Raw genomic sequence first — 26,592 nt, 5'->3', positions numbered from 1 at the left:
TCCCTCTGGACCTGCTCCAACAGTTCCGTGTCTTTCCTTTGCTGAAGACTCCAGAGCTGGATGCAGTACTGCAGATGTGGTCTAGCCAGAAAAACCTGGTGAGAAGCATTTCAACCATTTGTGTTATCATCAGGCAAAAATTGTTAATACATGACCATATTCAAATGAGAATCAACTAAAAGGGAAATGAATGGACAATTTATAACATCTTGCTATTCTTTTATCTTGTACTGCTTAAGCCTTTGTTTACACGGGTAGCTTTCCATTCTGTTCAAAATAATGAAGGGAAGCAACTGCACAGGGATTCCACAATAACAGTTCCTTCATCTCTCAAACAGGTGAGTGGACAAGTTACAGGGAGACACACTTTTAAGTTGCTGAAATTCACAGTGCTCCAAATGGCCATTCAGCGCACTGTGCAATATAATAACATGCCAGCAGTGCTTTACATCTCATCCCAAGCCTTCTGATCTTTTGCTCAGCAGAGGACTATAAAGCCTGGTGTGCTTTGAAATGCCTGAAGTCTAACATGAAATGGTGCTCTTGGCAAGGCATCATACTTTCTTTAGCTACAACACACACACTTATTTAATTCAGGAGAGGAGGAAGGCAGTTATTTTCTCCCAGAAGCTTATCCTACTCATTTATTATGACCCTCCAGAGCATATGGCCAGAAGCAAAGACAACTGTTTTTCACACAGAGCTTAAGGAAAGTAACTTAAGCTTGACTGCCTTGTGCTGACAAAGAATGGACTTTAAGTAAATCATGGCATGTATCCACACCACTGCAGCACAGCACCAATGTACTTTTCCTCCACAGTGTGCTTTATTTTGCTTCTCTGTTACAACTAGGACAGAGGAAAGCAGCACTACAGCAGGTATAATTCACCCACCCCAGCGTATCTGAGCTAGACAGCATCGCCGGCCAGCTACAGGGTGCAGAGAACACTCACATATCACTCTGGCCTGGATGGGAACTAAAGGGAAACAAAGGAATTTCTATGGAACGAGTTAGGTGCCCAGATGACAAATGAAGTCTAAGCTATCACCCTTTGGTCTCCTTATAGGGGTATACAAGCACCTCCAGAGAGCAATTAATCTCATCCTAAAACACATGTTTGAGACAGGCATGATGAACAGCCTTTTGAAGGTACCACACTTTCACCCTAACTATGCAGGAAAGAGTGATTACCTGCGGCTTTGACATCTAGTTTAAAATCTTTAAAGCCAGAAGAGACAAACCTCAATTACAGGAGGGAGGAAGGAAGCACACAACAGGCAGTTCAGCTCCTCCTTCCTCTGACTAGAGGCAGAACATCTCTCTCATTGCCCTTGAAACAGAAAAACATAGACCTTACATCAGCCTCCACTTCTGTCACTAGCGACCCACTCACTCATACATGTACGCTTTGAAGAAGGGAGATGGCAAGCATCTCCCATGGTTCCTTGGACAACTACCACCTCCAAATAGGGTGGCTGAGGGGAACGACCTGTAGCTGGGGAGGGAGTCCACGCTCCCCCATGGAGTACCGATCCAGCCTTCCCAGTACCATGTGAGCCAATTTACTGGCATGGACATGGTTACCAAAATTAACAGCATGATTTCACTGATCCCAGGGCAGCAGGATTCAGAAATGCTCACGCACTGCCTCTCCATCCATGGCTGCCCCTCCCTGTACCAGCTCTGTCCCCTGCTTTGTGCCGGCTCAGTCATCGGTGCGTGACATGGTGAGTCAGTTGAACTGGGACAAGTTAAAAGACATTAATTTGAGAAGCTTTCCCTGATTACAAGTTACGCTAATTCATTCAAGAAAATTACATTCATTTCCTAGTTATCTTCAAATACATCAATCCAGCCTGAAAATGGACTTGATCCGTTGGCACTTACAGTTATATTCCCACTTCTGTTCATTACACAGAATAGCATGACAAAGGAATCGGCAGTTTAAACAGCCTGCTGCCTCAGGTTACAGAAGTTTCCTTGTGGATTATTTTCTCTTCCTTTTTGAAAAGCACATAAATTATTAACGCAAGTTACTAAAATTCCCTGCCTTTCAACAAGGACGTTCTAATCATTCGTCAACAAAAATCAGAGTTTACTGGGTATCAACTAATTATCTTCTGCTGAGAAAAATGCAACTGATGTGTTTCAGAATTATAGGAAAAAAAATTGCTTTTCTTCTTGTAATTTCAGAAGATCCAGCAGGGTTGGTGTGACAATTAGTGAATATTTAAATGCTTAATATTCATCGGAAATAGTCTGACAGCGATGGCCAAATAATTTCAGGCATGAGAAGAAAAGAAAGTCTCAGACTGATGAATAACTGACATTTGACCTGCTGTTCACTTCCTAAGCAGGAAAAAAAAATACAATTCATAGTGAATTGAACTTGAAGCTGGCTAAGAAAGCATAAAACAGTGTTTCATGTTTCTGCATTGTCTTACTGTCTAATGCTTTTTTTATAAAATTGTTTTATTCAGTGTTCATAAGATGCATATTGAGGAGAGAGGTAAATGTCTAGGACAAAGCAATTACCATAACCCATAAATGTTACAGAAAATAATTCAAACATCTATAAAACCGTGGCTGAAATTTCAAATTTAATAGAGTAACAACAATGCTTCTGCAAATTTATAACAAAGCAGATGTAATCTTTGTTGTTAAGTATTGAGACTTTCTAATATCAAGCTCTTTCTGGCACACTTACAGTGGTCTGAAGTTGGTGGGGAGTATATTTAACAGAAGGCATTTTTGCTACAAAGGGAATATGAACAATCGTCATATGGCTGCATAAAAAAAGGAAACAGCCAAACAAAAAACCACACCCAGAATGTTAAGCCTTAAGAGACAGAGCCCTGGCAGGATTATGAAGTCCTCTCTGAAAATTTGGGACTCGAGGCACAGAAATTCCCTGCCAAAGCACTGCAAACAAACTCCAGTGGAAGACAAATCATCATAAAGCAAGACCATTCCGTCTTTATTCTCAGATAACCCAAAGATGAAGAAACCTTTCTCTTCTGAGAAAAAAGCAAATTGAAATGAAATGTTTACAAACGATGTTTACTAAGGATTATACCCTGACCCTGCTTTCTATTAAGAGCCTCCTCTTGCTTAAGAAACCAGGTGTTAATCCCTCAAAGCGGATGACATTTTCCAACCCTGCATATTTCACAAAGCTTGAACACATTCAGAGGGAAAGAAAGTTTACATAAGACAAAACAGATGTTCAATAAACTTGGGTGATCTGACAGACAAGTATGTTTTGGTCTCTCCAAAAGAGAGCCACAAAAAGGCAACAACTATTTTCTTCCAGACACAATAAAGAGGACTTTGGTTTGGTTTTAATTAGAAAGACTGGATCCTAACTGAAAGAAGAATCCTTACGTCCTGTGCTATACTTTGATCTCACCTTTGATGTAACAGGAAAAAAAATAACTCTGACTTTCTACTTAGCATCCATAGTATTGGTCCAGTCACATCAACATCGTTCACTCAGAGAGTAGGATATGATCAGAGACAGGCCTCATGTCAGGCAGGGTTAAACCTGGACTGAGTCACCAAATCATCCCAGCACTCTAAGCTTAGAGTCAGTCATGTCTTCAGCATCACCTAGAAAGGAACAACACTGACTCTTTCTGCTTAGGAGCAGCTTTAAAGCAAATTACTTCTGGCACTGAAACAACTATAAAAGTAAATATCATATAAATGGCACAGACACTAAACATTAAAGGATTTTCTTCCCAAGAATTATCTGCAGTAGATGCTACTATTAGCCGGTTTTACTGTTCCTTAAAAACTATTTCTTTTTTACTCAAACTGGTTTGAACCTACACAGGAGACCATATTAAAACAAACAGAAGAAAATCCTTAAATTTTACTCTGGTTCTATGGAATCAATTCCATTCTCTTCTACCTAAACTTAGATGAGACTGGTAGAAATGAAATCAGAGTGAAATCAAGCAGAACTGTACACTTCTACCCTCTCTTGTATAACACACAATTTCTATTTGGCAGTGCTGGGCTTCACGAGTTTTACAGTAGAATTGTCAACCTTTCAGAATTCCCAGGATTTGTCTTTATATGATTATCATCATGTGTACAAGGGTGAAAAAATGTTCCTGCTCCATCACATTACTCAGTTTAGTTAAAGCTGTTGTCCTCCTACCTAGCAAAAAGGGACTGTGTGTGTTCATTCTGTCACATAATGGGAACTCTGACAAACATGAGCTGAAACAGATTGGGGTATTTTGGACCTCTGCAGTCTTCGGTTAGCATATCTAACTAAATTTTCAGTAAGTACAGCCAAATTGGAAATTAGAAACAAAAAGCAAGAGACAAAAATCTATTCCACACTTCATGTAACCCCTCCATAAAGCTAACAGCATAGCCACCAGCTGAAAGTTCATGATCATTCAGTACTTGCAACTCACAGCCTGATTTTTAGGCTTGAAGCACCCACAACTGCAGGCGAAGCCGGCATTTGTCTAAGAGTTCATGACAGACTCGAACAAAAGGTACAGAAATTCAGTCATAAAAAACTTAAAAGGGGGAAAGAGTCTAGATAATTTATCTTCTCATAGCAGAATAAGCAAAAATGTGCTCAAAAAGGAAGTTGATTAATTTTATACTTTCCTTTTAAGTTAAAGGCAATAAATATGAAGTGAAAGCAATATCACCTTTCTGTTCGTAAGCATCTGTGCTTAGCTTTGCCCTGCATTCCCCCAAGCATCTGTATTTGCTTGAAAAGAGTCATACCACCAGCTAACTAGATGCATCTAAAAGATCCAGGATTCAAGCTTTCACTGGATTTTTGGAATATAGGAATGTTTCAAAACTCTGCAATGAAATATTGTTTGTTAACATTAAGCAACCTGTATGATTTTTCTTATGTACCCTTCCTTTTATAATACAGCGTTCATAAAGATTGGTAAAAAGGCCATCATTGTGGCTTCTATTTTTTAAGTCTACTATAAAACCCTCTATATATACTTTATGGGGTTTTTCCTGGCAAAAAAAATATTGTTTACAGGCTCGCATTAAGCCATGCAGATTTCTCTTTCTTCTTTTGGCTTGTGAGAAGCTAATATAATGAGCTAGACACAGTATGATTATATAGCACTAAAACACTAACACCAAAAGTTGGTCAGTAAAAATCAATTTTCCTTTAGAAGGACAAATGATGCTGGAGTTAGCTCATTTTTAAACAGCCCAATCACCGGCACTGGAGGAGAATGGAATTAGGTCATGCCTTTCTCTTGTTTTGTTATATACAGAACAGACACAGAAATCTAAAAGGTTTTCCTCTAATAAAAACATGTCATTTGCATATGATGGGAGAAAGGGGGTTGCCTAAGTGCAAGAGCATTGAATTTTGCCTCCTGGAAGATAATTTAAAACAAAACAAAACTGAACAAAATAGAAAACCACAAAAACCACCCCAAACATAACCACCCCAAAGTCATACAAGAACAAACCCAAGAAAAACACCACAGAGGTAAGATCTTTTTCCAGTTTTAGCTAACAGAGGGAGGTGAACTTATAGCAAAAGAAATTGTAGGAGTAGCAAGGAAGGAGAAGGAGACGGACAGATACTCCAAACTACTACATTACTTCCCCTACATTCAGGAAGAGGTAGCACCAGTACCTGTTTCTATTTTCACACAGACTTCATGAGCAGATATTAAAATTACATGACTCAAACTTCACACTGTGCTGCAAGACACTTTACAAGTAGTAATAAAGCCACTCAAAGTTTGGCCAATTCACCAATAGAGAAAAGATTGTCCAGCAAAATTCCTGAAAGTGTAGGAAACACAAAACCTTCTTGGTTTATACTTGTATCATGTTTGGAAGGTTATTTTCATAACCATGGCAGCTCAAGTTTTGGGAAGAGTAGTTCAGACCTCCAACCATGCAAAAAGCCTTTAATTCTCAACTGAACAGCAAGCCCACAGATGCGCTTAGGCATGTATGTTTAACATCCTCTGCCCACAGCCACATTTGCTGCTCCTAAAATATTTTGTTGAAACGGTGTCACTTTCTTTTTCTGTGTATACTGCACCAATCTGGCTAAAAACAGCAAGCTTTTCCAGCAAGCAAGTTCCAAGTAAATGGGAACATGGGTTTGCCAACATGAATAAACATCTCAATTTAGAGGTATTAAAATTTTTTTGGTTTCATGAGATGGGACTAAAAATTTAACACTTTGTAGAGCGGATTGAAAATGATGTGCATTACTTCATTTGACTCTGCATATCTTAAAGACAAAAGGCATTAGGAATCTGCTTTAAAGGACTTTATAATCTAAGTATCCTGCAGATTTCACCATAAGATGTGACTTTAAAACTGACTGGGCTGTCCTTGAATAGATGTGGTTATGAAATAAAAGCCTCAGAAAATAATCATATTGAAGTGATCCAAACAGACAGTTGTTTAAACATCCAGGTCTTCCAGGTGTTGCTGAAGTTCAAAAACAAAAAAGTAATGTTGATGCCTTCTAATACTGAAGATTGAAAGAACTACTGCTTTCTCAAATTCTCAGAAGCAAAGCTGCAGTTATACAGGTGCGTTGCATTCACCCATTACCTACATTTGCTCCTAAACAATTTAATGAACGGAAACTGATCTCAGAAAGGTTCCTACTAAGTGTTTGTTAAATGGAATTACTAATGCTTATAAACTTCACCTCATTTCCAATGTGTGATTAAGTAGCAGCTAGGAGGGGCGGAGGTTGTCCCTGGGATAACAGGGATATTTGTACCACATAAGATAAGCAACACAATTTCATTAGCCTTCAATAATTTAAACTGTAGCTAAACTTTTGAACACCAACAATTAACTCAGACTACTAATTTTAGTCTGTTTGCTACAGATATTTGATAAGCATTCTGAAGGGCACAAAAGCATAAGAAGTTGCTCCATACAGGAGCATTTCACTTGGTGGTGGTTCAGTTCACACATACCTGCCTGTGCAGAGAACTTACAAACAGGTAAAAAATCATATTTTTTAAAATGAGGATTTTCTTCACCAGAATTCCTTTCTTTTTAAAACAGGGTTAATATTGTTTCAGTGACTATCAGCACTTCCACAGAGCAGTATAAGTGGAAGATAGATGTATTTCACTGGTACCCCCATTTCACGGAAGAGAAAACTTAGGCAATGAAGGCATGGAAGTTACCACAGCTACATATAATGCAAGTAACAAAGGATGAAATTTGAACTCAGGTGTCCAATTCTCTATTCACAGAACCCTGAGGACTTGGAAAAATATACATTCCGGTACACTTTCATAACAGCAACAGCGTTCCAACAACCTTACATTAACTATCTAAGAATGGAATGTTAAAATCATTAGTGGTTACTAACAGCTAGATAATGTAAAACAGAATTAGTCTTTTGATTCAAAACTAATTCAAGCTAATTCTTCTGATCACACACACACAAAAGCAATAGTAACTCTGTTTTCCTAGCAAGTACAAGCCTAGATTAATTTCAGTGGGGTATAGAGAAACTTTAGATGAGATTGCTTTGATTCTTTCCTTGCACTCAATGTGTGTGAGCACTTGGTGTCTGTAAGAGGTACAAATCAGTGAAAACTTTGATGATTTCAAGTTACTATCCTAAGGACTTGCCAGAGGGAAATTAAAAAAAAAAAAAGCTATAAAGATCTATGGTTTATTGGATCAAGAGCGAAAGAACACCAAGGAAATAAAACAACTGCTTAGGAAGCAGTGGAAGCCACTGATGGTTCAAAGAAAAGAAAACAACATGGACTTTCACCTCTTCTGAAGCTGTTCAAACAGAAACAGAATAATAACTGTAATTTACAGTTCTCTTCACTCTTTAATGCTATGCTATTGCACCATCATCTACTTAATGCTGGCATAACAGCCATTTTATCCGCAACATGAACTCATTAGCCAAAGAATCACAGCTGAAATAAAGGGAGAAGTGGTTTGAAAACACACATTTTTAGAAATGCCTGAACAGTCTTTAGCCACCCCAACCTCCACACCCTTACCGGAACATCAAAAGTTTCCTGTGTGTCATCCAGCATCTGAATTTTGATGGAGATGAGTTTTCCTGGAGGTGTCACAGGTGGTTTCTGTCCATGCTCCAAGGTACTGATCCCAGCATTTTCCTGAGCTCCTAACCGGGATCCTGCTGTTGGTCTTTGCTCTGTCTCACCCATGTTTAGACAAACACGTTTCTTCTATCTGGTAAGAGAAAAAGGGCAAAGAAGACCACATAACTTATACATAAGAGTTGTTGCACATAAGCATTACAGTATATAGACTTAGAGCTAATAAACCATATCACCATTAACACAAAGTAATAACCATTATGATTTTTTTTAACATCTCATATGAAGACAAGAAAACCAAGTATAATTCGTGCTTTCCTTGCTGTTTTATGGGAGACTGCACCAGCTCACCTGCACCAATTGCTGAATGTGGATATCTGCTTCATATCCATGGAAAGTAACCTCAGAAACTGGCTTGCTAGTTTTGTTTCCACGCAGCTTTCGCGTATCACACAGCACGTTTCTGCTAAATAATTATTCTATAATAGAAAGGCAGCAGAGCTACAACAGTGATTCAGTGTGGCTTTTCATTAACTAGCATAACTTAAAACCTGCTTTTTTAATTCAAGGACCATTAGTTTTGCTTGTCAAATGTCACACATCCTACTAGAATTTTATTTTGCTTCCCCCCTCCACTGCCTTTAGACACTCAAGTTGGGTTTCTGATGAAACTCATTGCACCTGCCTATTTATCTTTCTTGGCAATTGCATTTCTATTCTCCATGACTTTTACATGCTAATCAATGACCATTAAAAAAACATCTGTAACTTTCCCACTGAACAGAGGCACAAGAAGACTACTGCCAGTCATTGTCCGGCTTTTACTCCAAGGTTACAAATAGTGAGAAGCCTACGGGGAAGACAGGAATTATTTGATAGTTCATGTATTAGTGAATGCATCATTAGATCTGTGGTATACTATAAAGAAAAGTGCCATGTAATAATATACCAGTACTGTATGGACAGAAAAAAACCAGCTCTGTCTTTAGCAGAATATACAATTTACTACACATTACTCTTCTGTGTCCTGACTAATTTGTTCCCACTAATTTGTTTCTTCTGCATTCCTAAGTAATTGGTGTTTTTACACAGCAGTGGCTTGGAGTAAAACTTTTTAAAAGATCACTTGTAGTAAAATGAAAAAAAAAAGTGTTAGCTGAGAGGGAAGTGAATGAAAAATTAGGGATTGCACAGTTCTACATATCAGCTCAACAGGCACGAGTGAAAATGAACAAAAAACTGCATGTGAACTTTAGCAACGAGCCAGTGCTATCCTACCCAACAGGGTTGGAGATACCAGTGAAACCTACCCAAGGACATGCCAGCTAATGCTGAGGCAAATTTTTCCTCAGTTGGCATTGTAATCTGAAATGTAAGAGGAATATTTTAAGTAGAATCAATTTAATTTAATTAAATTAAAATCTTTTTACGAGACAAGAAGTGCCAACAAGAAAGCCACAGCTGGAGGCAGAAATTCCAAAAGGAAAGCCATTGAACTCTGGGGAGGGACTGTTCACAAACGCTTGTAGTGACAGGACGAGGGGCAATGGGTATAAACTGGAGAGGGGCAGATTTAGACTAGACATAAGGAGGAATTTCTTCACTATGAGAGTGGCGAGGCACTGGCACAGGTTGCCCACAGAAGCCGTGGCTGCTCCATCCCTGGAGGTGCTCAAGGTGAGGTTGGATGGGGCCTTGGGGAGCCTGGTCTGGTGGGAGGTGTCCCTGCCTATTGCAGGGGGGTTGGAACTGGATGATCTTCAAGGTCCCTTCCAACTCAAACTATTCTATGATTCTATATAGTGAGATTCCAGGCCTACTGACAAATAAGTCTGGTTTTCATGCATGTGAAGTACATACGGACATTTATAAAGGTAATACACGCACCCTGTCTAGAAGCATCACTGCACACAGATACTAGTCCATGTCTTTATTAATTCAAAAGCAGTTTTATGAGCTCTTCTCAAGTCACCATATACTACAGCCAACACTCATAGAACAGAAAGGACCTCTACAACTGCTGTGTTACTGTGGTGGGATTTGGCCAAGTACAGATATTTAAAGTAGATGAAGAAGAAATCTATTCCTTCCATTAAATTCTAAACATAGGGATCAATCCAGTCAGTTCAAGTGATACCATTAAACAACCAATGCAAGGAAATATTACAGAGCTTGAACCTTTCTATAAATGCTTTGCTGACTAGATTATTTAGGGGCCCACACACACATTCAGACAAGCCAAGAAACTTAGTGAAACAAGGCAAAAAGACCCAAAATCTAGGAGCCAAAAAAATCATGGAGGAAAGGTAGAAGCCAAACCACTCCATATATACAGCTGTAAGGTTTTTTATTATTATTATTAACAGTTAGTCATATAAAACTCCTGCAATATATACATATATAACCATTAAGTTACACACATACACTTCCCTTTGGGAGCAAGAATTTAAGAAGTACTAGCCACCCTGATCACATGCATCTGCTACTTGCTAAAGAAAAAGCAGGCCTTTCCTTTTTTAATAAGCATCACAAATCATAAAATTATTTGGGTTGGAAGGGACCTTAATGATCATCCAGTTCTAACCCCCCTGCCAACCTTCCACTGGATCAGGTTGCTCATCCAACCTGACCTCCAGAGATGGGGCATCCACAGCTTCTCTGGGCAACCTCTTCCAGTGCCTTACCATGCTCAGAGTAAAACATTTCTTCCCATTATCTAATCTAAATCTCCCCTCTTTCAGCTTAAAACCATTATGCCTCATGGTATGCCTTCAATCCCTGATAAAGAGCTCTCCTCATTTTTCCTGTAGCCTCACCTTTAAGTACTAGAAGGCTGCTATAAGGTCTCCCGAGGCTGAACAATCCCAATTCTTTCAGCCTGTCCTCATATGGGAGGTGCTCCAGCCCTCTGATCTGTTGTAACTTTTAAAACTGTTTTTTTAAGGAAGAAATCCTATTAATTTTACTTAGACGAATAGCTTAAATTTTTGTCATTGCCACCTTTGCTTTGTGCAAGTTTGCTATGGCCTTGCAGAAATTAACTAGGTTAATGTTTCACTAAAGATAAAAACTTGAGCTGCATTGCTTCGCTGTCTGCTCCCCATCATTTCAGACTAAATATGGCTTATTGACTGGATATTAGGAAGACATTTTTACTGTGAGGGTGGTGAGGCACTGGCACAGGTTGCCCAGAGAAGTTGTGGATGCCCTGTCTCTAGAGGTGTTCAAGGCCACGTTGGATGATGCTTTGAGCAACCAGATCCAGTGGAAGGTGCCCCTGCCCCTGGGACCACCAATACCAAACTAGCTAGAACATGAAACCGATGTTAAATTCAGAGACCTAAGCAGTTATGTACCACAAATATGATATATATGATATAAAAACTGATATGGTTGTGAACATGGTCACTGGGAAAGCAGGATATCCTGATGAGAATGAGCAGTGCAATGCCCTCTGAGTTGTTTGATTAGGAGGGCACCTAACTGGGATGTATGAGCCTCTTAGAAGCTTTGTGAAAAACTGTTTCTGTTTAGACACTGATATCCCAAGAATTGTAGCATCTATAAGGAAGCTGTATGAGAACTGGATGAAGTCACTGGATCTGTTCAGCCTGGAGAAGAGGAGATTGAGGGAAGACCTCATTGTGCTCTGCAGCTTCCTCTCAAGGGGAGGAGGAGGAGCACAACCTGAGATCTTTTCTCTGGTGAACAATGACAGGACCTCAGGAAATGGCAGGAAGATGTGCCAGGGGAGGGTTCGGTTGGACATAAGGGAAAGGTTCTTCCCCCAGAGGATGGTGGAGCACTGGAACAGCTCCCAGGGAAGCAGTCACTGTGCCAAGCCTGACAGTATTCCAGAAGCCTTTGGCCAAGGCCCTCAGCCCCACGGTGTGGATGTTGGGGTTTTCCTGTGTAGGGGCAGGAGTTGGACTTGATGATCCTTGGGGGTCCCTTCCAACTTGAGACAGTCTATGATTCAGTCTATGATTCTATGACAAAGCCTTACAAACTCAAACTACTCAGTGCATTGATAATACAGCCTGCAATTCAGAATAGTGAACATCTATGTACCTACAGGACAAAAAATCCCAGCCTCTTGCAAGCCGACCAGCACAGCATTCAGAGCATCCACATTCATTACTGATTCTACCTTTACAGCCATTCAGCTTCCAACTGGAGCTCATTTATCTTCATTACATTCAGGTCCTAAAGCTGTTTGCAATTTCGCGACGCTAGCAGCTGTCCCAGATTCCAAGTTTTCTGCCAGATGTCAGCAAAGAGCAGTCCCATCCTGCACAAATCTGACGTACGCTATCTTTCACCCTCAACCTGTCAGTAGATCTATCAACAAGTGGAGTAACAGATTTCTGTATGCTTTTGCAATTGTCTCTGTGAAAAAAACCTTAGACCTTGCACAAAATTAGATTGTTTTGTGAATCAAGACACTCTATAGTTTGGGTTTTCTAAACCCACAAAACTAAAACTACTTTTGATGACTGTCAATGACATTAAACAAGACAGTAAAACGTATTGATTTGCTGAGTGCTATGTTTTCTGGACAAGCTTGCATCAGAAACTCAATGCAAGCAAGGAACGTTTCTTTTTCTTCCCTGCATCTCACACAAGCAGACAGAGTCATCGTATATATGTAAGTGAGCAATTAAGTAAGCAAAGCCTTCATATGCTCACCTTCTGAAAGGAACCCCTCAGGAGCCTCCATACAAGTTACTCCTGGGACTGGTTGCAACCACTTCCCAGCCACCACTTATTCTTTACTACCTCTTCATGGGACCCTTGTACCATGATCAACACTACTTACTTGAATCAGGAACGCCAATATCTTATTCAAACCAACACAACCAATTTCAAAGCTTTTCCTTAGGTTTTAAGGGGCGGGGGGAAGGAAGATATTTATTCCTTACTGTGAAACTAACAACCTGCTTTCTGAGATGTTTTTTAACCTGCTGTCAAAACTGCCTGCATAAGAAATGATGCTTAGGAGGAAGAAGTTGCAAGCTACTGGCATCACATACCTATATCCAATGTCACTGACACCCCTTCCATTCTGCACAACCCATTTGTGCCAATTCCGCTCTAAAACCTACAGAAGAGTAAAACTGAACGTGCTTGTACAAGTGACAACATGCAATTAAAACCCAAATATCCTTGGCTAAAAGAAGAATTACGAGCAAAGAGTGCATGAAACACTTGTTGAAGTCACCCTGCTAGTCCTTTACTGATGATAAAACAGGTTGTAAAAGAGACAAAGTACATGTTCAAATTTCACAAAGACCTAAGCCATTTTAAAGCTGAGATATTAAAAGCATCATCATGTAGGGAAAAAAAACGCTATTTCACATTATGTTCAGAAAGATTGTGGAAGCTTTACTGTTACACAGTAAATGCTAGAAACACATGAAGAGAGTCTTAAATCTCTTTCTTGTGTTTCCTACCAGCATAGAGTTTCTTCCACAACTGGGTCTCACCTGAGCCCACAGTTTGTCAATAGAAAACACAAGCAAAGTGGGTAAGGACTTAAAGCACTTTGGTGGTTCAATAGTAGTACAAATCGCTCCGGAAGCCATTAAAAACATTTTCTAAAACCTTTTCATGCCATCACTCTGCATAAATAAAGCTGTTGCACCAGCTGGAGTGCTCTGGGCTCATTCACCCATACAACACCTCATGTGAAAGCCAAGCTGAATGTGCTTATAGTAGAAGAAAGTAATCTGATTTACTTCCAGATTTAACAGAATTCTGAAGGGGATCCAGCAACTCATACCCAGCCTCAAGCATAACATAGAAGTTCTTCATGAAATAAGAACATGTCAAAAGAATAAATAACACACTACGTTAATACTACTGTTGAGCAGTTGGTGGAAAAACGGATACAGTCCTGGTTTTGAGAAATAAAACAGCAAAAGGGAAATGCTATTTACCTCAAACAAGTATAAAGCAGAGGTATTTAAATTGCCTAAATGCAGGCTGGCTCCTCTAGAGAGCCGTCAGGCATTAGAGCCAAAGTCGAGCGTTCCATAGCCTACAGGAAAGCTGGGGAGGGGATCTTTATCAGGAGGTGCAGGAATGGGATGAGGGAGAAGGGTTTTAAACTGAAAGAGGGGAGATTTGGATTAGATATTAGGAAGGAATTATTTACTGTGAGGGTGATAAGGCACTGGCACAGGCTGCCCAGAGAAGTCATGGATGGTCCACCCCTGGAGGTGTTCAACCCCACGTTGGATGATGCTTTGAGCAACCTGACCCAGTGGAAGGTGTCCCAGCCCATGGCAAGGCGGGTGGAACTGGATGATCTTTAAGGTCTCTTCCAATTTAAATCATACTGTGATTCTCCCTTCCCTGAGCAGAAGGCCAAAATGCAGCAGTCAGCACGCCAAGACCCCCTTCTCTCTCCTGTTGAGGTCAGTTATAATTTGATGCATTGACGGTATGTTGCACGAGTACAAAGCAGTAGCTAGTGAGCTTGCAATCACGCTGCATGGAAGGGGTACCCTTATGGCCCAGTGGCTCGAAACCACAGAGGACAACGACATCAGTTTTCAGCATTATGCACCCGGGGAAAAAGGCCTATCCAAACATGTTAAATCCAAGCCATAATGGCCTTGCCTAGTTTCCTTTTTGCCCAAAGCTTGTGATCAGAGTCCCACAAAACTATTACACAGGTCTTCCACCAGGAAAAACATAGTTATGGTCACAGTTGTATGGTCAGTGTACAACCCACTATAAAACCACAAAAAGAATCATGCAGGCTTTAAATATTTAAACCCCTGTTCCCAAAGGAGACTTTTTATTGAGCAGTTTTACAAACTTATAATTGAATATATAATGATTTTTTTTAACTACATCTTTCACCAGAAGCCTTTACTATTGACCAAGGAAATGCCACTCTTAGTAATGACACAGTTTGCAGTAAGACATGCACATACAATCAAGAAAACAAAATTTCTTTAGGTACTGAACTTTAGCAAACATCTTCATAGATTCCTTGGCATCCTGATGGAGATATAACAAGTATAATATTCAGATTCAAATATCCTATAGTGCTTTAAAGTTATGTCTTCTTTCTTCCTTGAAAAATAATTTTTAAAATAGTAAAACTTAAAAAAAAAATAGTAAAACTTAGAAACCTAAGGAACTTTTAATCTTGTTTAAATTTGTGTGAATACTTGAACCACTAGAAGATCCCTGGAGAAACTCTACCTGTGCTGAGCAGCACAGTCTAGACACTGTCTGCCCCTACTTGTCTGATGACAGCTCTGCTGGTCTTTCAAGATACAGTACTTCTCTGTCTTTACATAATTGATAATACTGCTTTTATTCTGTGAACAGCTATCAGAGACACTGTGAGACAGAGATACAAATAACAGTGCTGCCATAGGTAAGTCTTCGTTTTATATCTGGCTAAAATTTAAGTATTATATATGCTGCATGAAGATAGACTAGGTTTGTTTTTCACATGACACAGATTTAGACCAAAAAAGCAGTATTAGCTGCCATTGTCTCTGCAGAATAAACTGCTTTTCCCACCATAACTTATTTCAGAATGAAAACTGGCCTAGGTTACTGCAAAGTACAGCACCTTTCTTGCAAGTTTTAGAAGCTGTACCTAGAAAAGGGTCTGTTCAACCACCTCATGACTCCTTTGTCAACAAAACTGTTTCAGGGCAGATTCCACTTCTGTACATTTTGAAACTACTCCCCTGTTTAGAAGTGTAAAAAAAAGCACTATGTTGGATGAGGCTTTGAGCACCTGATCTAGTGGAAGGTGTACCTGCCCGTGGCAGGGGGGGTGGAACTGGATGATCTTTAAGGTCCTTTCCAAACCAAACCATTCTATGATTCTACGATTATCTGTGGAATATGTACTTCTTGCTACTGAAAGGGATCGTGGAAAGAATCAGGTTTCTTGTTCTGTTCTCTTCCTTGCAGCATTTGCAGAAATGCTGACAAGGCAGCCCACCTGTCTTCACCGATCTCCTCAAAACACCATCTGGAATAACACTGTGAAATAGCTTTTACAATCTAGGCAGGATGAAAGGGAATAAGACTCAGATCCTTCTGTAAAATTAAGACATCAAGTGGTAGAAGTTGTCAGTGAAAGCTCAAGCAGAAAGAGGGACAAGGTAATACATTACAATACAATAAAACACTTCAAACCATTCAAAGTAAATGCTTCTGGAAAAACGTTAATGGCTCCTCTCATTAAATAGAAGTCTCCTGATGAAGCAGCATGGCAGACCACACTGCTGCACCAGGCAAACAGGGAGACAGCGGGGTATTAGATTGCTCTTCCGTTGGACAGCATTCTATACTCCTCATATTCCTTTCTTGGCTCCTGAGTCTCAAGTAACTTTAGATTATGCTGAACACGGAAAGTAGCTTTTATAATCATATCCGATAGTAGTATATAGCACATCCACGGCAGGCAAAGACTTCTAAAGAGTAAATAACTAGCATCTCCTGGGAGTTTTGCCTTGCTGAGCATGCTTGAAGTTCACACTCTTTCCCAATGGCAGCCAAATGTCTCCCCACAGAGCAGGCAAGCACACACCAGACTGGGAACAGAGGAGCCCAAGACACCTTTCATTTCCATGGCTGCTCAGACTGGAGCAGATCCAGGCCCTGGAGAGGACGGGAGGAAGCTTGTCATGGCAGGGCTGCCAGCACCCAGGCAGGGAGGCCGTGGAAGGCTTCTTGGAGTCCAGCAGGGATGGGTGCCAGATCCCAGGGAGACGGAGGAGCAGACTGGGACAAAGGCCCTGAAATGTGAGGGTTCGAGTGAAACACACAGGGAAGGGAGCCAGGGATTCCAAGGCAGTGCACAAAACAAGGCAGGAAAGGGGAATAAAGTCACTGCATGTGAGAGAAAAGTTGGACAAGGATGAGGAAGGAGGGCCAGGACAGGCATGATGTCTGGTCTCCGACAGTGAGTCTGGAGGGGAGGAAGAGAAACTGGATGAAAGGTAAGAGAATAAGAACCCAAGAACTGGAGACAGGCCCCCAAACATACAAAAGGCTTGTCAGGAGGGGTAAGACAAATTACAGGGAGGAAAAAAAGTGCTCTTGGACAGAGGACCAAGTCCACTTCCTTCCAGAACTGGGACCTCTGGAAGTCAAGTCCTGTGCTGCACACATGCAGCAACTTGGGGGCCACTCTCTCTCATGGCAGAGAGATGCACCGAGAGGCACAACTGAGAGGCTGCTGCTGCTTGCATCACTCGCTCCAGTGCCAGAAATCTCCAGTACGAGTGTAAATCCTACAGCTGCTATGGCAGCTTCCATTTTCAAAGAGAACAGATTTTCAGTTATTCTTTAAATTAGAGAAAACTGAACACCTTACAGGAAGGGTTAAGAACCAGGAACTGTTTGTGTTAAAGCATATGATCAGACTGCAACGTTACACCTTCCTATTCTTGCACACCCTTATATTTACTGATTTTCTCCCCTTAGCCCTGACAAAGACCATTCTGCCTTTTTCACAGCCTGAGGGAGCACAGTCAGTCACAGGGAAGTCACTCAGGATTTAGTTTTTCCACCCTGTTCTATCCTTAAGGCTTACTAACTACTTGTAATCTGCTGTTAAGAGAGAATTGACAACTATCTTTCTGTGCTTTCTGTATAGCAGGCACTTCACCATTCCCTTGTGAGAGGAGGAGGAGGCATCACATTATCCATACTTCCTCTATGGGGAATTACAGACAGAAAACCCAGGTCCTCAAGACACAGCTACACTGGCTCCAATGAGAGTTCGGACTATAAAAGCATTTATTGATCTAGGTCAAACACACTGAAGTCCGAAGCAAACCCGCAGACTTTCTTGTCTTAAACTGAGACTCTTACAGCCAAACTTCAAGTATTTCACACTCCATAGTTTTCTTTACATGTGATTATAGATCCTTTTACTACAGGCTGCATCCAGGAGTATGAGGCTTTCTGAAAATCAGCTCATGGACCTCAAGTTTTATCAAGAGTTTCATCACCGTTTTCTGGGTGTTTAAGTTAATTTCTAACAACGCAGGAACTCTGCTATGAACTGAATCTAGTTCCTTAAAAGCAAGAGGCTATCAGTTCTCTTCAGCCACCCTCCACATCTGCAAAAGGTCTGTCTGTGAGAGAGGTTCTCATTCCTGTGAAATGCACAGCAGTGTGTTGCAAGAGAACTATCAAACCCAACAAACAAGAGGTCGTGAAAGGGAGAAAAGTGTGAGTAATTAAAGATTACATCATAATGCACAAAAAAGGGAGAATTACAGCTTTTCACTACGGAATTTTGTTTTGCAACATTAATCATGTTTTTAAACAGAATCTAATACATAATTATATTTGAAATACTAAAATGCTTTGATTTCTTGAATGAACATTAAAGAAAGCAAATAACATAACTGACTACATTGAAAGTCCAGAAAACAGTACCCATCATTTTCATACCTCCTCCATATGAACACTCTGAGCCCCACAAGGTCTACAAGTAAAGCATCTGCCTTCAAATAACACCTCCTTATCCAGACAAAACAAACAGCACACAATTCAATGCTTCTGGCATTGCTTACACCTCGCCCCCAACTTCTCTGCTCCTGTAGATGCACACAACAACCTGTGAGCTCCTCCATACATACGCCCCTTATCTCTGCTTCCAGCCATCCGCCACCCCCAGATTCACACCCCCCACTCCAGTCTCTGCTTCTTTCAACAGAGGAGATGAGCACTCATGCAAAGCTCTGGGCATATTCCAGAATGTGCACACACAGAAGCATTCCCATGTAGAGAATACTGGTGCACAAGGAGCTGAGCAACGAAGTGGCTGGGAGAGTTGAATGGAACAAAAAAAATGGATATAAAATGACAGCTTTGGAAACACAAGTGTTGGATAGATGGGAAGGGAAAGAGATAATCAACTGCTGTGCACTGCTGTAACAGCATGCACATTTTGTGTAAATTCATACATACAGTATTTCCAGGAATTTAAATGATTAGAGAAGAAAGAAGGTCCACTTCAGGAATAAACGTATGCAAAAATCTGCCAGGTATGGAAAATTTTCCCCTCTAGCATCAGGCAGGATTATATTCTCTTAGGGCCACTAATATAGCCTGGCTCTGCAATCTGGGCTGGCCTGCGTGAAGCAGTCTGCATCTTCTCCCCAGGCAGCACTTGACCAAACACAGATGGTAGTCATCCTCTCATCCCTGCGGGCCTCTAGGAACTCCTTCAGCTTCAGTTTGGATTGGGAAATCGAAAAATCACAAAATGTTAAAACACTGAATTGCTACTCCTTATACCCAGGAAGCCCTGTATTTTGTGGAAATCCCAGGGTGCAACCTTCCAAAGGATGACGACCTTGCCTCCACTGCGAGAGGAACAGAGCAGTTCTTCAGAACAACAAAACAGCCATCACAACCTGTCCATGCCCCTGTCCCAAAGCTCTGCCCTGTACTGGTGATGAGCAGGCCAAAGCAGGTCCTTGCCTCTGTCGAAGGCTGAGAAGGCTCTTAGGTTTCCCTCACCTGTACTTGGGGGCTGCTTTTCTCCTGCTCTCCAGCTGCCCCAGACAGGCACATAAATACTGCAGAACATCACACAGAAGAGCAGGAAAGCATAGGCACATGTTGCAGCTACTGAATGCAATGCAGCATGCAAGCAACAGAAAAGACTTCATAGCAAAACATCAAAAATTCTACTGCCAGGCAGTATCTGACCCTTCTATCTCCACATACACACACAAGCTCCTGGATAAGGTTTAATCTCTTCTGAAGAGCAGTCCTCCCTTAAGTCGTCCTATCCACAGTCCTATGCATCCTCTACCACCTTCTTCCTAAATACAATAATGTTGTCCAATATGGTATATGGAACAAGAAGCCTCAACTCCAATCAGTCCAGAAACATGGAAAAATTTGAAAGTATTTACAACCAGTAAATAAGTCAAAACCTGAAGGAAACAGCAATACTCTGCAGCCATTCACTAACAAATTTGCACCCTGACATCACATGAGGCATTCTAAACTCAGTCCCCGCAGAGAACGGTTAGGACACCCTGACCACAAAAGCAGCAACAAGAAGAAAGAAAATGCCTGGTACCAGCACCAACACAAACAAATCAATAAACTCACCACAGCTTCTCATGGGCAGCCAAAGCCTTGATTATGAAAATGGATCAGCAGAACAAACACTTTATTTGCCACTCAATCTGCTAAGAGTCCACGTGGGATTTTTTTCCCCCGCTTTGCAACCAACCTGGAACACTTTCCCTTTGCTCCAAAACCTGTCACTAAAAGATATGAGTTGGCAAGCCTGCCGTGGAGCTATTTACTCACTTTCCCCAACCGGAAGCAATGCAGGAAATCCAAGGCATCAGTGTGATTCCAATCCATGCCCTTCCTGTCTGGGGAGAGAGATCTAAAAGCATACGGAACTCCTGATAACAGAAACGGTCAACACCTGTGTTGAAGGCAGGAGGAGAGGGAAATCCAACCACCCAAGCCAAAGCTAAACATAGTTTAGCCAGTACACATCAAAAGAGACCATATTAACGGCCAAGGAGCATAACATCTCTATTTTTTCCCGACGTATGCAAACGAACAACACTGCAATCAGGAAGCAGTGAAGCCATGACCAAGCAAGCTTTAAGCAAGCCAGCCAAGGCTGTGTAGCTGTCGTGCTGTCTGAGCAAGGATACCAAGAAGGGGAAGCAGTGGTCACCCAGGTTGTCTCCCCCAGCTCCTTGCTGCTGCAGCCTAGGCTCTGTCACGCACAAAACAAGAGTTTAAAACCTATCCTGCTAGTTACAACAGCAATCTTTAACCTCTTTGCAACACCCTGGTTGGGGAGTTGCAGGACAGAGTAAAGCAGCCAGCCTGACTCTGGAAGAGAAGCCTGTTCAGGCAGCAGCGCAGGGAGCTAAAGGCACAGTATCAAATATACTGTATTGCAGCCTCCTCTGCTGAGCATAGGACAAGTCAAGGTTATAACCTTCAAAGGTATCCCCAGGATGGTCCCTTACACAGCGTGGACTATTGCACCAGCTTGTAATAAGCTACAGTCCATCAGAGCAGCGCTACTCAAGTGTAAGGGACGTGAGCCTGAGGTAATAGCCTTGGCACACAACCAGGGAAGTCACTCCCCAATGTATTAGATACTACGATGAACTTTCCTCTTTCAAACAAAACATCAAATAAATTTGCTTGACCCATCAGTCAGTAAATCCATAAGAACAAAAACGTACAAATAAAAAAGGAAATTCCAATTAGTTAGACAGCTGGGGGAGGGAGAGAAAGGAGAAGAATATTCTTTCCTATATCTATTTTTAGGCTACATAAGGCTGTCTGAAACCATGGCAATGAACCTGCTATAAATCCCCTCACCAGCTTGATGTTTTGCTTCCTTCTAGACAAGAATAAATGAGTGCATACTACAAATTACATGGTCTAAACCAGAAATGAATAAACTAGCAGGTACAAGAAATGCATTTGCCAGTCACAAAAGCTACTGGTTAAGAGAGGCAGCATTAGATCAGAAAGACTAACCATCCAACGATCCAATACCTAGTAAGAAATCCTTTATAGCTCTAATAAGTAGCACTGAAGATGGGCCAGTCCCCTGAAAGCTTCTCTCCACCACTACCACCATCTGCTTCTGTGTGTATTTTGACATCAATCATTTTACCCTCAGCACCCAGATTCATTCTCCTCACTGAGCCCTCATGGTCTGGCCACGGAGGTCCATGTCCCCAGCTCAGATCTTACCTTCCCTCTGTGCTGGAGGCAGAGCTGTTTGCCACGTTGCTCTCTTAAAACTGTTCTATGCTGGTGTCTGGGCTCAAAGGAACAGATGACCTGGCAGCGCCGACACAGCAGGTACCAGGCACCTGAAGGCAGTGATCACTTACCCAATTGCTTTGGCTAACTGTACCCAAAGTTTCCAAGGTGTTTTCAAGCCTTTCAACACCAAGGGAGAGTTTCTCTGAAAGACTAGTGGGCTTGTGCTTACTGATGCACAAACCTTACTGCATGAAAAAAAAGTCTGATGAAGTTTTCATGCCATGCTCAATATAATTCAACATAACTGCTGTCAGATGTCAGGGTCCACAACTCCTTCCAGAGTAACAAGGAACAATGCCTAATCTTCCCCCAGGATTGTAAGAAAGAACTTGGGTTTGCATTCTGGTTTAAAAGGGGAAAATACCACCTTTGCATTTATCCTACCCCATGAGTTACACATGGGGCTATCCCATGCAATTCAATATTCTGTGAAGGATGAGAGCAGCCACCTGGTAAAACTGTGGCTCACAGATATTAAATTCACCTATATGTAATTTTTGCTAGTGTTTCTTATTAAAAAGATGATAAGAGAGAGAAGAGAACTAGCAGGTTGGGGTTTGTTTGGTTTTTTTTTTAATGTATACACCCATGGTGTTGGAAAAAAAACAACCCAACAACACCACAAGAAAGTGGAAAAAAAATACTTTAGTTCTTTTGCCATTTAAATGAGACTGAAATCTATCCACAGTTGAAAATTTAGAAATTCCACTGTAGGCATGAACAATTTTAAATAAATACTTCAGAGCTAATAACTTTCATTAACATCTTTACATCTGCTGCTTAAATAACTCATTCTGTATTCTTACATGGCTGAAGGCATCAAATTCATCCTGGTTTTTAATCCTCTGCCACGCACACTAGATTGGCTGCCAGTCTGTGCTGCGTTGGAGGACTGAAACTTCCTACGAAGCTCAGCTCTGCCTTCACGACAGCTTTGCTTGGTGTGTGGAGGAGGAAGACAGAAAACATACCTATCTCAAGACAGTTAATTAGATACCCAGCTCTGTAAAGATTGACAACCCAATTATATTTTGGTTCTACATGCTGTAAAGTTTTTTACACTTGCATAAATCAGGAAGAAGGGGGAAGGAACATGGTTAAGTCTATAAAACTGTTACTCAGCAACATTAGAGGAAAAAAAACCTAAACATATAAAAGCAAGAATGCTGAAAACATTAGAAAATTCAAAATTTCCACTCTGCTTGGACCATAGAGGACAGGTAGAGCTCGGTTCGGTTAGAGCTCAGACATCACCCAGGCGTATCAGCTTCCTGGCATTGCTAAGCAACACCATGCCACACTACCTCAATTGATTCTCGAGGGAGGGAAGTTGACTCAGAAGCCATTGAAAAAGGCAGAAACTAGATAAGAATGGTTGCGCAAACCTCACACACACAAGCCAGGATTCTGCACAGTCAGAGCGAAAAGCAATTAAGGGGACACACACACTGAGGCAGAATAAGAAATATCCACATAAGGACAGAAGAAAGGGGGAAATGAAGCAGGTAAGAGAGGAAGAAAACAGCATTGCTATCTCACCATAGGTATTCTGAGACCAGAACAATGAATTCCAGCTTTCTTCCCAGGGAGTAAAAACCAGAAAAAGCAGCCAGAATGCCATTAAAGACAAGGCAACTTAAGTCTGATCCACACTGAAAACAGAGCTTGCACACAATTGAGGAGTTTTGTTACAACTATTGAAGATCGATGGCAGGAATTAATATGAAATGCTGAATTTTGAACTGCTTCAAAATCAAAATGTGCATTAACTCTTCTGAAACATGAATACCTTCCCCTTCACTCTGATCTTAAATTCTAGGAATGTCTCACACATTTGAAGAGTTGCATTAAAAGCTTGCCATGAATATAATCCAAATCAGAACAGTACAAATTAATATACTAAATTAATCCCGTATCTATGCAAAAACTTTAAAAGCTCATATGTGTATATGTTTATTTTAATCAAAAATGAGATTTGTTCTGAGCGATAAGGACAGGAAACAGCTACATTCAAATACACCTTCCATGCAAATAATTCATGCAATATAAGCCAATTTATATTATGTATATTTGTTGCTATGGCTTCTGGACCTGCTTAAGTTAGCCTAAACCAGGACTGAGGCAGAAAGAGGTGTTCCTCCATGGCCACAATTCCTGCCTTCCAGCAGCCACCTCCTTTCCAGCTCCTGTCTCAGGCATAACAAGCACTCAGAGCAGTAACACAAGAGAAGGAAAAGTCTGCCTGCCTACTCAGTAGAGCCAAAGGATAAAGGAGACAAACTGACCAATGGTTTCCTGAAACCCAGGAAAATGCAAGGTGTGTACAGGAGCAAGATGACTGTCAAAACTAAAGGGTCATTAGATCAGGCTCTAGGACCAACAACAGGCTACCAGAATTAGATGCTATGCACCCAGGAATTTTAAAGGCCCTCCAACATACATAACCACTGAACTATTAAGCATGCTGCCTAGCTTTCCTCTAAGACAAACCTAACAAGCGAGCTATAAAAAAGCTGAAGATGTGCTGCCAATGTCAATAAAAGGGCTCCAGGGAACTACAGGCTGGCAGCTATAGGTGCTGCCCTACACTCAGAAAACTGATAAAAATTTTAAGAACAGAATTAACAGGTATGAACATAAATATAATATCCTGGTGGAGTGTCATCATGGTATGGACTCTTTTTACAAAGCTTCCCATGACATATAGGGGTAAGCGAGGTATGCATGATACATTGTGTGTGCTTAGATCTCTAATAAACCTTTGACAATGTCTCTCACCACAGGCTTTTAAAGAAATTGAACCATCATGGGTAAGATGGAAGGTCTTGCGAATTAACAACTGGATAGATGAGAAAAAATGGCACAGAAATAAACAGCCAGTTTTCACAACAGCCCTGGTTTTGCATTTGTGTTACTCAGTATATTCATTATTTATGTGGAAAACTGAACAAGCAGCAAGATAGTGAAGTTTGCTAGCAATTACAGAATCAAGAGAACTGTGAGGAGCTGCAGATAGATTTGTACACACACAACACAAAGTAACAGCCAATATAGCAAATGGGAACCCTGGAGCCATGGCAGTTTAATTAAAGTGAGAAGCCACTCACTCAGAGATGGCAAAGCTCAGTGCTGGCTGGGAGAGCAAAGGGAACATTGGGAGTGAGAAGGTCAAGGATACCCAATGCAACAGCGAATACCACTGTGCCACTGCAAATCCTTAGTGCAGCCTAGAGCTGTGGCTCTAAGAAACCCTCCTTGGAGAAGGATATAGCAGAATCAGAAAAGGTTCAAAGTAGGGTGACCACGATGGGGTCTGAAGTATCTTTAACTTAAGGAGAACCAAGCAAACAAGAAAGGAGATGGATGAGATGACAGATGTAAAACTATGAATGGTATTATAGAGAAAGCAAATAGGAAACTCTGTCTTTGAATAAATTAATTAGGTATTATAAAATTAAATTTATCAGGCAGCTTGTTTAAAAACAAGAGGAAAAGGAGGTACTTCTTCCACACTACAATTAATTGCAGAACCTGTTGTCACAGGATGTTGTGAAGGCAAAAATTTTAAACAGATTAACACATGATTAGATGAATTCATAAAATCAAGGTCTGCCAAGGACTGTTAAACAAAGCTGCAGATGTAACCTTCTTGATCCAAGTCCTTGAATTGCAGCCTTCCAAAAGCTGGAGGGATCACTGCCTTCCCTAACACTTTCTCCCCTAAGCGTTACTACTCACCATTATTAGAGGTAGAGTCCTGGGCTAAATTGGATCTCTGTTTAGAAATATCAGGCCTAAATTCTGTGTTACAGGCCCAGGAATGTTCAGCAAGATGTGCAGTGTTGACGAGCCCCATCTTTTGCTATCCATTTCCTAAAGCATTATTCCTCCCAGTCTCCTCTTCAGGGTTCTTCCCAAGCAGTACAGGAGCATCCATACAAAGCACCTGCTGGCGCCACAAGACAGAAAAGATTTGCTTCTTATGGGAAAGCTGCGCTCGATTAAGCATGTCCCTGTTACATGAACACAGCCGTGCTACACATTTCTAGACTGGGTTAGGTGCAGCCAACCGGTAATTTTGCCTACATTAAACAATCGGATTTCACAGAATCACAGAATAGTTCGGGTTGGAAGGGACCTTAAAGGTCACCCAGTTCCAACGCCCCTGCAATAGGCAGGGACACCTCCCACCAGACCAGGCTGCCCAAGGCCCCATCCAACCCGGCCTTGAACATCTCCAGGGATGGGGCAGCCACAGCTTCCCTGGGCAACCTGTGCCAGTGCCTCACCACCCTCAGCATTTCTTTCAGAATAAGCAATTCTTCCTTATGTCTAGCCTAAATCTGCCCCACTCCAGTTTACACCCATTACCCCTCATCCTATCACTACAAGCCTTTGTAAACAGTCCCTCCCCACCTTTCTTGTAGCCCTTTCTGGTACTGGAAGGTCGCTATAAGGTCTCCTCGGTGCCTTCTCTTCTCCAGGCTGAATTTAGCTAATTTTGTGTCCTGGTACTAAAAACCTCATCAGAGCCAAGTTATACAAATGCAACTCCTGTCCACTGGTTTTGATGCCTGAAATCAATTATGGTGCAGTACTTGTGAATTTGAAAGTCATTTGAGAGGTTGCAGTTTCTCAAAGGCAGCAGTACAAGGGATGAGGATGATGAAGGAGGAA

At 41.3% G+C, this 26,592-nt stretch overlaps 1 protein-coding gene across 5 annotated transcripts in view; it reads right to left on the bottom strand.

Annotated features, from left to right (window-relative positions):
• The window catches only part of FARP1 (FERM, ARH/RhoGEF and pleckstrin domain protein 1), a 221,474-nt gene that overhangs the window by 172,133 nt on the left and 22,749 nt on the right, over positions 1-26,592 (bottom strand). For all 5 annotated transcript variants that reach the window (XM_069878932.1, XM_069878920.1, XM_069878904.1 and 2 more), the window contains exon 2: positions 8,023-8,218. In XM_069878932.1, coding sequence (XP_069735033.1) covers positions 8,023-8,193 — 171 coding nt within the window. In that variant the 5' untranslated portion in view covers positions 8,194-8,218. The remainder of the gene's footprint in view (positions 1-8,022; positions 8,219-26,592) is intronic.

The sequence above is a fragment of the Phaenicophaeus curvirostris genome, chromosome 1, assembly GCF_032191515.1.
Source record: "Phaenicophaeus curvirostris isolate KB17595 chromosome 1, BPBGC_Pcur_1.0, whole genome shotgun sequence".
Taxonomy (NCBI): domain Eukaryota; kingdom Metazoa; phylum Chordata; class Aves; order Cuculiformes; family Cuculidae; genus Phaenicophaeus; species Phaenicophaeus curvirostris.
The sequence above is the reverse complement of the archived record's forward strand: the minus strand, read 5'-3'. Positions and strand labels throughout refer to the sequence as shown.